Source organism: Sycon ciliatum, chromosome 11 (genome assembly GCF_964019385.1).
Source record: "Sycon ciliatum chromosome 11, ocSycCili1.1, whole genome shotgun sequence".
NCBI lineage: Eukaryota > Metazoa > Porifera > Calcarea > Leucosolenida > Sycettidae > Sycon > Sycon ciliatum.
This window is the reverse complement of record NC_088653.1, coordinates 5,868,150-5,882,749: the sequence shown is the minus strand read 5'-3', so window position 1 is coordinate 5,882,749 and position 14,600 is coordinate 5,868,150. Positions and strand designations below refer to the sequence as shown.

The window sequence follows — 14,600 nt, the reverse complement described above, 5'->3', positions numbered from 1 at the left end:
CGAGCGAGCAAGAGAAAGAGAGAGAGAGAGAGAGAGAGAGAGAGAGAGAGAGAGCAAGAAAGAGAGGTATAGCTGCTGAACTCAACACCTAATTTGCTCCTTGTACAAGTACATATTATGTACTCCTAGGGCAGCCACCTGTACCCACGTGAAACCATGGTGGTTCCGAAGGCAGTACATGTACTGCAAACCTATTGGTATGTTGTCGCACGTATATCGTGTGTTCTGGAATCTGCACGATTCTGTCCTATGCACACCTGTTCGCAGACGACCGTCGAAGTGAGCTGCTTCACTTGGGCCGATGGAGCAAATTACTCAAACTTCAATCTGTTTGCAGAATTTGACCATATGTTCAATGGCACTCGTCATCTTGCAAACGTACCTTCTTACACATCCCAGCACTACATTATCAACTCTAAACAGATTAATTAGAATATGTGCCGAGTGGGGACTCTTAGCCGAGTTTGACAACATTAGTGAACGTATGGGGCGAGCAGCACACTCCATCCATACTGGGCGAGAGAGAGTCTCGGAGAGGTAACAGCTTCCTGAAGGAGATCTATTAACAAGCTGCGGGTCTGGAGTATTGTAACATCACTCTGCGTAATGCTTCATTGTATTGACATCGTGGTGCAGAGGTGTCTACCTAATCGTAGCTTCAGTCGATACACTTAACCTTAAATTATGGTCGACTTGATGTGTTGTGGTCATAGGGGAGTGTTCGTGCACGTGTGAAATCAACATGCCCAAGAATTCAACGTTCATTGAACACTGTGTTTCGTGTCTGCATTAATTGCAATGGGCTCAATGAGAGCTGGCTATTGGCCACTTAAGCAAGGGGAAGACAACAGATGTTAGTGACTCGAGGTTGAGTGAGGCGAGGACTGCTGCATTCCCACGTGCTGATCTACGGTTTTTTTGTTTGTTTACAGTAAAACCTGGTTTAAGCGACCCCCCTACGGTACAAGCAAAAGCGGTCGTTAAAGCCAGGTGGTCTTTAGAACCAGGTCCCAAAGTTTCTATGCAGAACTGTCCGTGCAGGGGAAAAAACGGTCGGTAAGAGCAGGTGGTCGCTAAACCCAGAGGTCGCTTACACCAGGTTTTACTGTATTAGAATTGGGTTGAAAAGCACATATCCACCAGGTAAGCTGACAAAGAAAACTCCAGCGAACATAATAATCCTCCGGAAACCTCCCTGAGAAAACAGTACGGTATGGTCCTGTACAAGGTGCGTAGCGCCGCAGGAAGCCAATGGTACTATTGACACTATCCTTATAATTATTTTTATTTTTTACTCAGATGGAGAGCCAAGGTTTAATTTACACAAAAGAGCAAGACCAAGGAACTACAAGTTACGCTATACTGTCCACTAACACCACCAGATACTAATCAATTGTTATGGCATGAGCTGATTGTTTAGTAACTGCTGGTGGTGTTAGTGGACAGTATAGCGTAACTTGTAGTTCCTTGGTCTTTCTCTTTTGTATAAATATTATGTTTAGTATTATTTATTCTTCTTTTACTAGGGAATTCCCAACAGGCGTCAGCGCCTTTTTAAAGGGAACCCTAGATATTGCCGGACGATCGCACTGGCATGAGCATGAAACTCTCAGAGTTGCAGCGAACTGGCCTTGTTCTACTGTTGCAGCACTAGTCAACTTACTTTGCATCAGCTTCGATGTATTCACGCTGTTCCTACTAACACCAGTTTTTGCTTAACATGATTAGCTCATCCCGGCAATTGAGTCTCATGCCACAGTTTACCACGTGACAAACTGAGTCACAGCAATCTACCGTGCAGGATCACCTCTCCCGGGGACACGAACGGGAAGAAAGCTTACCTCCGATCTTAAAAAATTCAAATCCTGGTCGAATCTAAGCTCGACTTGGTGCGTTGAGGCGGATAACACCAGGAAAGGAGCGCTACTAATTGAATCTGTTGACGAGGTTCTGTCCCTCTTGCAAGTCTACAAGTAAATTTGCGCGTTCTGCGTGAGTTGCCTTCTTAGCCCAGGAATGCGTCCTGGATTGGGTGATTTGTTCACGACTTGGTCCGTTTCAACAGGTCGTCACAGTTCTTCCATTTTTAGTTTTTTTTTTACAGTGCGCGTTGAGGCGCTGGGGCTGACAAGGATGCCCACTGCCCAGCACACATCATGACAAGCATGTGTGCACAACGCACAATCCGGCTATCGGTCATTAGGAACTCGCCGATAGCGAGCTAGAGTTGTCTGCCAACAAACGCTTGAGCCTGAGGTAGTTGAAGGTCTATCGTATTAGGATGAATCTGCCACATCCTCTCATGAATTGGCCCTATGGTCCTCTGCATGTACGTATGTACATTATTATGTTCTATCGTCTGATGAGTGTTTTTGAACAAGAAACTCCGAGTTACGAGAACGCTTTGGTCTCTGTTGTTCTGCCTTGGGTAGTACGCTCTGCCCTGGCCTTGTTAGGCATTGAGCACTATTTGCAGCAAGGACCTCAGACACTTTGTGTATGTATGTACATGATTGTATAATAACTCATAACCCCGTCTCATAGAGTCACAGCCTTTCTCGATGTCATGTACACCAGACTGTCCAGAGTACACAGTAGCCGGCACAGTCTGAAATAGGCACCGGCGGATAATGCTCGAAAAGGTGGCAGATTCTGCTCGAAAAGCAGTGAAATTGGCAGAGCCATACAAACCTTATGGCGGGAAATTCCTCGAATTCTGCTCCATGTCTTTATCCATATACCAAACATGCATGAAGCGTGCCAGAAAAAGTACTGAATTCTGCCAATTTTTCTGCCGGCAGAATCCGCCGGACCCTAGGCACAGACCACACCACTGCCACTGCTGTGTTCCCTTCCTATCTACTATAGAAGCAGAAACATTTGTCTGGAATTTAATTTCGTCTTTTTCGTCCAAGGAGCTTTTGGACTAAATTAAATGCCGGACTAATGTCGATTTGTGCAGCTTTTCAGTACACTCCTATGATCCATGGACGAAATTCGCAACCAGAGGAACTCTTTGTAGTTGGACGAAATTATTGACCCACGCAATTTTCTGCCTGTCATGTCATCACGTCCTCTGCTATGAACGATGTCATCATGCCATTAGTAGTATTACTGAGGCTGGTTGGACAGTTCTGTACTGACCATGTGACTGTGACGTCACTGCACTTAACCGCTGTGCTGTCTGGGTGCCTGTCCAACAGCGAACCACAGCTGGGGCAGCTTTGGACACCTACTACTAGTATTTTTACCAGGCGTGGGCCATCCCCTGATCAAAGGTGCCAAACATTTTTTTGTACATGGAACTAAACCTCCCTAGAAAAAACAAAAAAACTAGTATGCATAATTATAATGTACATGTTACACCAAGAGTACATAACCCCCTCAATTGGTTACATGCGTACTCGTATCATGTTCATAGCACGACTGTATACATGTACGGGAGACGGAAAACGTAAAGTACATCCCCTGCTGATCGTGAGCTGAGGAATGTCCATCCGCTGCGATGCCTACCTGGGGTGGCCCTGACCTCTTAGAGCGTTCAGAAACAACCCACCGAGAAGTCCCAGAAATAGCCCGCCACTACCCACCTCACATGCTGTGAAAGACGACGAAACAGCAAATGAGTTGGATGCTTCTGCCAAGTGGGTAGATTTTTTCGCATGGTCTCCGTGTTGGTCGTGGCTACTGTGAGCAGAAGGGTCGTGGGTGGAGAAGATTCTCAATTGCTCTTCGTATTCTTATCATTCTGATAGCGACAGGCCTTCTTTGCCACATGTTCGTGTACAGCACTGCCAAGTGAAATCCGACACGTTGCATGTACCTGTACCAGCCCCCGGTGGCAATGCGACCATAGCTCTACCCACACTGCTAGCCTGTACTAGGAATGTGGTGTTGCTGTACTCACCGGCTGGATTTCACTTTCTATCATCACAATACTAATACTGTTTTCACTCTGATGATTGGCCATGCACGAAAATGTGGTGACGTATGCAGCGAAGAAATCGTGTGCAGTGATCGAGCAGAGGGACCCTGACCATCACAACAATTATGTATTCATGATTGTCAAACGGTCTCTGCTGGGATGACGACTACACCATAGCTCAGTGGTCAGAGCATCGCTGGCTACAAGCGAGGGTCCCTAGTTCGAGTCCTGGTGGTGACAGTCAATTTTTTTTCTTCAGACTTTTCCCGTTTGTGTCTTTCCCTCAAACCAGTTGATAGATTGTCAAACTGTTTCCCTTTGCGCTGCATTACGCGCTCCGTTCTTTCTAATTAGCGCTTGCATGCGAAAAAGCGAAATGTCAAAGTCACCGCTCTGGCGACTTCGTCAGAAGTCACTTACAACGTATCCAGAGATCATTGTACCAGTGGTGTAAGAGCACTCCAGAACCGAAAGAGTTACTGAGTAGTTACGCGACGAGTGGGGTGTCGAATGCAAATCCCTGACTGGCGCTGTTCAATCCTGACAGGTTCGGCATGGCCAGTGCATGGTCTGGTCTAATGCTATTACTTTAGTAGACTGCATTCTGTTTGGCGTGTGATCGTGAGTGTATCGATGGCAGCAATCCCTGCACACACATATTTAACTAACTACTTCGAGAAGTAAGAGCATTACAATTTTGTAGTTGTTTACAAAATTGTAGATGTAAAGTGTGCTGTATGTATGTATGTATGTATGTATAACTCAAAATCACAAGGTGATCGTAGAGGCATCTAATCAGCGAGAGAATTGTGAATGATGTCTCTGAATTCAACTCTATCGTGTGCTGCATGAGAGAGGGCGTGCAAGGGAAGACCCGTCCAACTTTTAATGTTAGAAATCCATGATGTCGTGTGATGCCTAGTGGATCAAAATCTTTACGGCAGGTCGCAGAAGAGAATCTGATATATTGCAGGACACAGGAGAGTGCAAACATCAGCCTCAGTGATCATGCAGTGATGGGGTCAAGGCTGGCAATCAACGTCATTATGTATGTGCCAGGCTAAGTGGCTTCTAGGACACCCTTGTTCTGTCACGTGTCTCACTGACAGCGCCTACTTCGTCATTGTTGTCTTCTCCCAATCTCCAATCCGCTCTTCCTATGTTCTCTCTGTCTCTCTGCATGTGTGTGCGCCTCTTGCTCTCCCTGAACGTGGCGTATGCAGAGAGGTTCACCTCAGTCGACCTGACACTAGCGCTAGTCGTACCGTGGCATGGCAGGTTTCGACACAGCCTGGAAATAGGGCTGCATGACATTGCATTAGTAGTGGAGATGACTGACTGGCATGGCATTGTCCATGAAGTTAACGGCCATCCGTCAGGCTAGCATTGCTGCACGTCAGTTGGTCATCTTAACATAGCTCTACGTACTTATTCCAGTGTCGACATGTCCTGCTGCACTTGCCAGTCTTGTAGTGATGTGTTGTGATCTTCCAAGTCATCCAGTCCTGCTCAAGGGGCCAGGAGTAATGCATGTACATGTACACTGTACATCCTGTGATTACGGACACCATGTCTAGTGGCATTCAGGCGACGCGTGCCCGTACCGTCCCATCCACACTGCACTGCATGCACCGCCTAGCGGCTGGACACGCTTCGCAGCTTCACTCCGTGCATGCAGGACGCTGTTACTCACAGCGAAACAATCTCGTGTGGCATCGTTTTGGGGGGAAATTGTGCCTGCCACGATTGGCTTGAACTGTTGAAGCTGTCGAGCGATGTGACTATGTCTATGGGTACGTAGGTGGTTGGGTTCGGAAGGATGTAGGTAGGTAGAGCCCTGCGAGAAGGTTATGCATTTGTGCCGCCAGATCCCCGCAGTGCAATTATGTGCGAGGTCATACGCATGTATGTATTCCGTACGTGTGTTGAATCACAGTGCGGAGCCCAGGAATAACATGCTATGCTATAGGGCGGCGCGAGGTGGCTCTCCAGCACAGCGCGTGTGTATGTGTGTGTGTCTGTAATTGGGCTGTTTAAGTGCATGTGTGCGCTTAGAACTTAGTGGCTGTTCACACAGTCAGACTCATAGTGCTGTGAGGTCTGTGCTATGGTTTCGCATTCCATACTGTGCATGTGCTGCACTGCAGATGCAATGCTCGCAGCTCACTAGGAGAAAGCCCCGACGGCAACTGGTACACCATTGCCCTCAGCTGCGTGTAAGCATCAAGAGCTTCTTGTAGATTGTTATGCTGCCCTCGCTCTGCGCTGTGTGAGCTCCCGTCTGCTAGTACTTCGGCGTGTCAGAATTATTTTCTTGAATCGTCGACGCACGAGCTCGCAGTGCACCCGAAGCGCACTGGACACCGGTTGGCGCTAAAATAGAAAAATAGGCAGAAATTGTCAGCGTCTCCCGGACAAAAGTTGTCGAGAAAGTGTGCGTATGTGCAGCTTGTATGTACACGTTTGACAGACGGAAGAATTCGCTATTGACACGCTCACACGCACGCGCTCCTTCAAGCTGATGGTATACAACTCTTGGACAAGCTGCCGTTCCGTCGTCCGGGACTTCAGGAGGAAGCGTCTGTGCTCCCAATACCCTGGTGGTGTTGTATGTTCGAACGACAGAGCATCCCGTTGTACCCTATGCAGTTGCGTGTGTATACGGAGAGGTCGTTTGTCATCCCCCACCAGCAGCAGCCTCGTCTAGTTCACTCTAGATATGAGACAACTAGTCATTGATGCTTCATCTGCCCATCGTGGCTGCTGCTGCTGCTGCTGTCAACAACAACGAACAGGGAATTCTACTTCGTCATCACCGTCGTTGCTATCACCAGTCAGAGCTGCACCAAATCACAACGACAACAGTCAGCCGGATTCCAGAACAGTACACGCACCAAAGAGTTGCATACGGCTGGCAGGGAGAAAGCCGAGAGTTGGGTGAGACTCCTTTGCTATACACACACACCAGCCCTCGGATCAGGGGACTGGCGAATGCTGACCAAGATCTGAGAATCCTGGACTCCTGGCGACTATTTTGACGCGTCCCTGCTGCGAAAAATCTATATATACCCGCGGAGACTGTGCACGCCGTATTGTTGTTGTCGATATCCAGCTGCTTCTGTTACAATCGTCATCACTATTGTTACTGAAGCTAAACATTGGTGAACCGTTATCAGCTACTTGTGGAGAGAGCGTGTGTGTCGTTGTTCGTTGACCCACAATCACCCCTTGCCCAGTACGGGAACACCTAGAGAGTAACAAATCTGCCGCCACAGTTGCCGCTTAGTTGAAGCATTCTGTGCGCCAGGGTTGAGCGGCGCGGTGACTTCCCCGGTTCAGCGCGTGGTGTTGAGTGAAGCTTTCTTCTCGCGCAGACTGATTGAGCAGGTGAAGAAGACGACAACGACGACGACGACGACGACCTCAGTACATCGTCACCTCCGAGCCCCGTCGCCATCGCGAAATAGATCGACACCGCATTCCTGTGCATTCCGTCCGGGATTCTTGGTCCTGTCACCCGCTCACTGCTCCATACACGTTGAAGTCTCAGTGCTGCCGGTGATTCCGCTCTGAGCTGCTTTTCTAGCGGACGACTTTGAAGTCAAACAGTACGCAGCGCTCGTGTGCGTCAGCATCGTATCGGTTGCACCGAGTCCCAGTGCGGATTGGTGTGACCTGAAGACACCAGTGGATTGTCTAGCAGTAACCGTCGAGTCTGCAGAGAACTCTCTACGTTTTCCTCTTCCGCAGCTCCACGGTGTCCTGCTGTAGACACCGACGGTAGGTCAGTGCAGTGCTGTCCTAACAGCGAATAAACAAGACCAAGGTACGGGTGTGTGTTGTCGTGTGCTCCTGGTTTAGCAGCGTGACTCTCCCTCTCGTTCTGGCCTGCTCAGAGCCGTCGACAGAAGAGTTATAAAGAGTCTGGAGTACCGGACGCAACCATCAGAAGCCGATAGTGCCCTCGGAGAGCCACCAGTGTTCCATAACGGTTTTAGCCATTGCAGCATCGCTCTTAGAGAAACTGAAAGATACACTCCATCCATCAACGTTCAGACACTGGAGAAGGGCACAAACATCAGGAGTTGTGGCCGATAGAGAATTTTCAAGAGTATTATAGAAAGGAAGCGAGAACAGATAGTGCTGTTCTCTGTGTGGTGGTGTGGCATCAGACCTGTTTGCCTCCCTTGGCTCGGACATCTCCACCATCAGCACCTGTTGGATAGACCAGAGGAGCAGCAGCAGGAGCAGCAGGCGCCGCCGCGACCATGCGCCACTCTCTACGGACGGAGTTCTCTGCACAAGCTTTGCTTGCTGCCCTGTTAGCGTTGGCCCTAGCGGTGAGTCGGACGCGGAGTGCTACAGTGCTGACAGCGCATGCACAGGCGGTGTCACCCTCCGACGCGCACGAAACGGCCAGAAAGATAGCACGAGTCATCATGGGAGAGGAGGACTTGTCCGGGCCGAAACCAAACGGCCCCACAGAAAAAGAGTTTAGGGAGCCGGCGAGGGAATCGATGTCAACGCGTAAAGAACAACGGAGAAAAGATACCATTCTGCAGTTGATGGAACAAAGCGAGGAGAACCTGAGCAGGAGTCGGGACGTGGAAGAGTACGACATAACGAAAAACCGAACGGAGCAGTATGACATAATACGAGCAATTCCTATGACGGACACTCGAAAGAAAGGTAAGCAATCGCCTACCCCACTGGCTGCATGTTCGCTAGTACAGCTGTCAAGTACGAATTTGTCACTGCCAGTGTTAGTATCGTTTCTGGGTGTCAATTCTGACCGCGCGCTCCTTTTGAGGAGAGGCAATGGGGTGACGAGCTGCGTAGGATGGTGAAATGGAATCCGCATCACAATACGAAGTAAACTACGCGGGCTGGTGAATTCCTTAGTAGTTTCCTTGGTAGATGGCTCCAGGTAAAGTTGGTGTGAATGTACCACTGCGACCGCATACTGTCCTGCAACTGTACTGTGACTTGTCACCCTATGTGTATGTGTGTGTGTGCGCGCGCGCGCGTGTGTGTGTGTGTAAGGTTGTGTTTTCGCTCGTTGCGTAACTTGTCAACGACCTCCGGTACAATAGCAGGAACACTAGATGAGCATGTGGTACATTTCACTGTTTACAATTATATGCCGGATGTTCGTTTCCGGCCCTTGGACGAGAAGCGCGAGAATACGTCGACGTAAATTAACGCGTGAATGTGTGAAGTTGCGATGCGTGTCGTGAAGTCCCCCAAGGCATTAGCGGACAGTTCACATCTGGGACGGCCAAAGGCGAAAAAGGCACTAGAAACATGATTGTTCCGTTTTGTACAACTAACTTCATACAATTGCCTCCACTCGCTTCCATGTAATTGGGCGACACGGCCCGGCCCGTTGGGTTGTACGAATTCAAGTAAAAATCGTAATTACTTGTACCTATTGGGTGGTCGTACACCAGCAGTTAGTTTGACTCTCTGCCATTCTATATTACAGTATTTGTATTCATGGATTCTCCACAGGCGCCTCAGCCTAAATCCAGGGAGTCTCCGTCTGGTAGCGCGCGATCTTTCCTGCCTGCCGCCCTGCCGCTCCTTTTGGGAGAGTTCGGCGAAACTCGTTTCGATCGACCACGCAAACGCTGAGCTTACTAGAATCGGTACATGACTTTTGTATTTCGTTCGTGCGAGTCCACCACGATGACCAGATTCAGTCCTGCATACTGACGAGGCGAGCATCCGCGTTCGGTGCATGGTGATTGCGCTGACTGCGAATGATGATGCCGAGGCACCTCGTCCCCAGAAATCACTTCAACGGTGTAGTGAAGTCGATGGTTCTGCAGTATCTTCCGTTGACGATTTTGTGCATACCCGAGCCGGGCACCAATAGCGCGGTGGGCACCCTGTAAGAGGAACTTAACCCGCTTAGGATCTTTAAGAACACTCAAGTAAAATGATGAATTGATGATTACAACGCCAGACAAAAATACAATACGATTTCTAAACAATGTCATAATTCTAGTTCTCTGTTGGTCTAGATACCGGTGTTCAGAGACTTGGCTACGTTTTGTTGTAGTTTTGAACTGTAAATGAACGATGGCATTGTTTTCATGTCGACACTGGCAGATGTCACAACACTGACCCAAATCTACCACGGGCTGGGATGGGCGCTGAGTGACGTTCTAATCACAGTAACCCGGGTTTCGCTCTTGGTGTCTCTCAGAGGGTTTGGCTGCAGTGGCCGGGGTGTCTGTGGGATACATGTAGTTGTTTATACCTGATAGCGTTGTGCGGCGAGACATTGATTGACACCAATAAAGGTTTTCTCATTTGGTGTGATTTAGTGCAGGAAACCCTGGCTCATTGAGTTTACGGGACCAATACATCCTGTACTGCATTATTAGGGCCTCTTCGAGCTTCTTTCGGCAATCTTGCAATTGCGCTTTCTCTGGTGTGTGTTCTGTCCGCACGTAGGGTCTACGGAGATCGACTAGTAATTGTTGGGAAATGAGTTGGCCTAGCAAATAGGACTGTGTCAACACAATCATGTACCGTGTGAAAACTGTTCTCCTTGCAACAATCCGTCGAGTCATGCTCGCGACCTCCCGGTATCCCGTAGTTGTCCCGAGCCACGGCCACGCGCATGGACGCCTACATTGTCATTGCGTCCTGGATGTTTATCAGCGTGTATCTCGCGTTGTGGGACGCATCCAATCCGCAATCCACTTTCAGCTTGAAAATAGTCTCTATCGGCTGGGCTATGAATACACTGCGTGTATTTAGCCAAAAACATGCACCCCCGGGCATACACGGCAGGAACATGTGAACTGTGGGTCAACAGAGGGAAAACATGCCAGCGACGAATACAATCATGTAGATCTACAGATTGTGAATGGACTGAACTGTGAAGGTCTACTCGCATCAGGTACTAGTGTGTGCCTCGGAGTCACACACGCACCGCTAGCGAGAGATGACCGAGCCGAGATAACCTTTGGACACGGGTACAGAGGGATTTACGGGAGCGAATCAACGACGGCAGACGCAATCATCGAACCATAATAATGGCAGAGCATCTGAAATATTCTGCGTGCGGCTCAGCGCAGCACTGGACTGCGACATCTAGCTTGGTGTCGACTGTAGGGGCGAAGTCCTCTCTCACTTCACGCTCCACAGGGGTGAAGGGCCCGTAGACATTCTGGCTTAGGTCTAATGCGGTTAGCACTGAGAGACGATCTCGCAAAGTGGCGCTAATTGCGCGCTCGAGTGGCCACTTTCGGGGAAAACACGGCGCTCGGAATCAGCAAGTGGCGAAAAAGTCTCTCAAGTCCGCGATGGGCGAACTGTCCTCATCTCAACGTGGCCGTGCACTCCACTCAGGAAGTACATCGCGTGCACATTCCCAATCTGGGATGAAAGAGCCAAGTAAAGTTGGGTGTGGAAGAGTTTATGAATTGCCCTTGTTTGTGCAGCACATTCCTCCCAGGAAATTGCGCTGTACATGTACTACAGTAGTTCGCTGTGCAGAATGTCGTCGTATTAAAACGAATAATTTTGACTTGAATTGATGCGTGGCCAACCAAAGGATTGGCCCTAGTTCGTACTAAAGGAAAGTTCGCCTTATCAGTGTTCGTCCTAGCGAGGTTTGACTGTACGTAGTTCTGTATGAGCAGTATCTGACACTACAGTAAGCGCTATAGACATTCTCAGATTCTACTTTGAATGTGCACGCCGTAGAGACAACAATAATATTGATATTGGCCATCAATAAGATCAGCCGCTGCCGTCATTGTAACACACAAACACACACACACACACACACACACGCACGCACACACACACACACACACACACACACACACACACACACACACACACACACACACTATCAAACGAAGTCTTATACGCTATTGCATTTCGTTCGAAAGTGTTTTGGTGCAGCAACAACAACAACAACAAGAACAGCTCACTTATTGGCGATCGTGCCATCGTGAGAATAAAGAATTCAAACAACAACACAACAACAACAACAACAACAACAACAACAACAACAACAACAACAACAACAACAACAACAACAACAACAACAACAACAACAACAACAACAACATAAACAATAATTCTCTTACTGCCCCAGGCTATCGTGAGAATAAAGGTTTGAGACAAGTTATGAAACAAAGTGAGAAAGGGGAAGGTAGAACCTTCAGCATTGTGTTAACTGTTGCACCCTCTGACTCCATAAATAAATAATAATATTATCTTACTTGGGCTAAGAAACCCACGATACTTCCAAGCCTTCTCGTCAGGTGAAATACAGGCAAGGGAAAAGGAACAGAAATAGTCACAGTATTATCTTGCTTACAATTGTCTAATAGTGTTGGCCAAACCACAGATAACATGTACCATTTTGGTTCTTTCTTGTAATATTTGCACTTGTACTTAGCTATGTAAATCGCTGCCATTGCTTTGCCTCGTGGTATTGCCGTTAACTACTTCCTATACGGCTACCCTGTAACACCTACATGAACCGTCCCATTGTTCTCTGTTGCCCGCTTCGTTGTCTCCCTACAATATTGCACGATTCTTGCAGTTGGAGAAACTGTTATGAAACTGTTGTGAAGCTTTCGAACACAATACATGATGAATTGCTACTGCTACTAGTATGTGAACTCTCATAATACTGGCATGCGGTACAGTATTACCTTCCACATAGTCATTAGTCTAGCATGGCGTCATAATTATATTTATCTCAATTCAGCGTTTTCCGAAGAATAGAAAAAGAAGAATAAAAATGGTCTCCCGTTCTCCCTTTCCCGGTGAGGCAGTGCGATAGAAAAAAATTAATGAAAAAATAAAAAAACTTGTTTCTTGGCTCCACTATTAAAAGGAGGCGTATTAAAAGGAGGCGTTCCGTGCCCTTGCTGCTGACCGAAGCGGTTGGGTGGGCATCTGTGCCAGAGTGGTGTCGGCACCCTAGTTTTTGTCTTCTTTTCGCATATTTCTTCTTTTTCTGAAACTGTTATGGTCTTTTGTATCTATTCGAAGTGGCTTATGCGAACATTTTTGGCTGGTTTGCATGATTTGCATGCCCATTAATGCAGCTGCAGGCTATGCTGATGTCTACGCGAACAAGCACATAATAATAATAATAATAATAATACTATTAAAAAGATCTAATTTCATTGTACCATTCCCTGTGCTGTTTGTTATTGCTTTCCCTGCTGCAGGTCACAACAACTGCAGTATCATCACGTTTGACCTGCACCAGGCCAGCCACAAGGAGAAGCTAGTGCGCGCCGAGCTGCTGCTGCACACCAAGCTGCGGGTGGGCGCGGCGAGATCCTCCGGCAGCGGCGTTCGCATCGTGCGCATCTACCGCGTGGGCGAGGACGGCAGCCACCAGGAGCTGATCACGCAGAAGGTGATAGCGTTCAGCCCGATGATCCGCGACCAGGACAAGATCCGCTGGGAGACGTTTGACGTGTTGCCGGCCGTGAAGCAGTGGATGAAGGGCGAGCCGAATCACGGCCTCCAGCTGGACGTGCTGGCCAACAACGAGAGCATGAAGTGCGGCTCGCGCCGCGACGTGCACTTTGTGCGCGGTTTCAACAAGCTGAACCGGCCCGTCCTGCTGGTGTACAGCCATGACTACTCCGAGCCGATTCGTCGTCACGGCGACCAGCGTGTGCTGGCACCGTACGGGCGGTCTCGCCGATCATCGCCGTCGCAGGAACAATCGCGGAACGCCATCGCCGAGAACCAGAAGAGCGCCAACCCGCACGGCTGCGTGCGCCAGGAGTACAATATCGACTTCCGCAGCGCCGGCATCCTGGGAAACTCTCTGATCTCGCCGGCGATGCTTGACATCGGAATCTGCAACGGCGAGTGCATCTCGCCGGGCTCGTCCAACGGCGTGCGTCATACCAATCACGCGCGGTTGCAGGCGGTGCTGCACAGCAATAAAACCCTGGAGCACATCATCCCCGCGCCGTGCTGCTCGCCGAACACGATGGGCTCTAGGTCGTTTATCTACCATGTGCAGGGGACGGTGGTGGCGAGGATCCGGCACGACGTCGTTGTCGAGTCGTGCGGCTGCCGGTGATGCATGAGGATCCGGCACGACGTCATCGTCGAGTCGTGTGGCAGACGGTGATGAAATGCAATCGCAACGCCTATGGTCGTTGTGATATGCATTCCCGAATTGTGATGATTTCGACACACCTGGCTGACTTGTGATGATGATCGGATGACATTGACGGAGCGACTATGATGTCATTGACAGAGTGACTATGATGACATTGACGGAGCGACTATGATGTCATTAACGGAGCGACTATGATGTCATTATCGATTTCTTGATCAAGGCGTTACTTGATGGTGATCCTGCTGATGATGATGTCATCGGACGCAGAGCATGACTCACCATGACCATACAGAGCATACGGCTATAGATGCATTATTTCAACCTTTCTGATCAGCGCAGAAATTCGCGCACTGTACATGTACTACTACTACTACTACTACGCATTGCATCAATCTTGAGTCTGCCAACCCTACCTCCCAAATTCCCACAAACCATGCACAATACCAATCACAAATCTTGAGTTTGTAAATTCGCAAACTTATGTTGCATCCTCTCATTTCTGTATGCCGACGGTGCTGGAACACATACACACATACACACACACGC

The 14,600-nt window shown here is 48.8% G+C and overlaps 1 protein-coding gene across 2 annotated transcripts in view; it reads left to right on the top strand.

Annotated features, from left to right (window-relative positions):
* LOC135827707 (bone morphogenetic protein 2-like) overlaps positions 1-14,600 on the top strand; it is a 33,784-nt gene that overhangs the window by 18,954 nt on the left and 230 nt on the right. Inside the window, exons 1-2 of one of the 2 annotated variants that reach the window (XM_065340160.1) lie at positions 5,774-8,614; positions 13,138-14,600. The exon at positions 13,138-14,600 is cut by the window's right edge and continues 230 nt beyond it. In XM_065340160.1, the coding sequence (XP_065196232.1) occupies positions 8,194-8,614; positions 13,138-14,012 (1,296 nt within the window). In that variant the 5' untranslated portion in view covers positions 5,774-8,193 and the 3' untranslated portion in view covers positions 14,013-14,600. Of the gene's footprint in view, positions 1-5,773; positions 8,615-13,137 lie in introns of those variants that run through there. The other variant, XM_065340161.1, reaches the window with a different exon arrangement.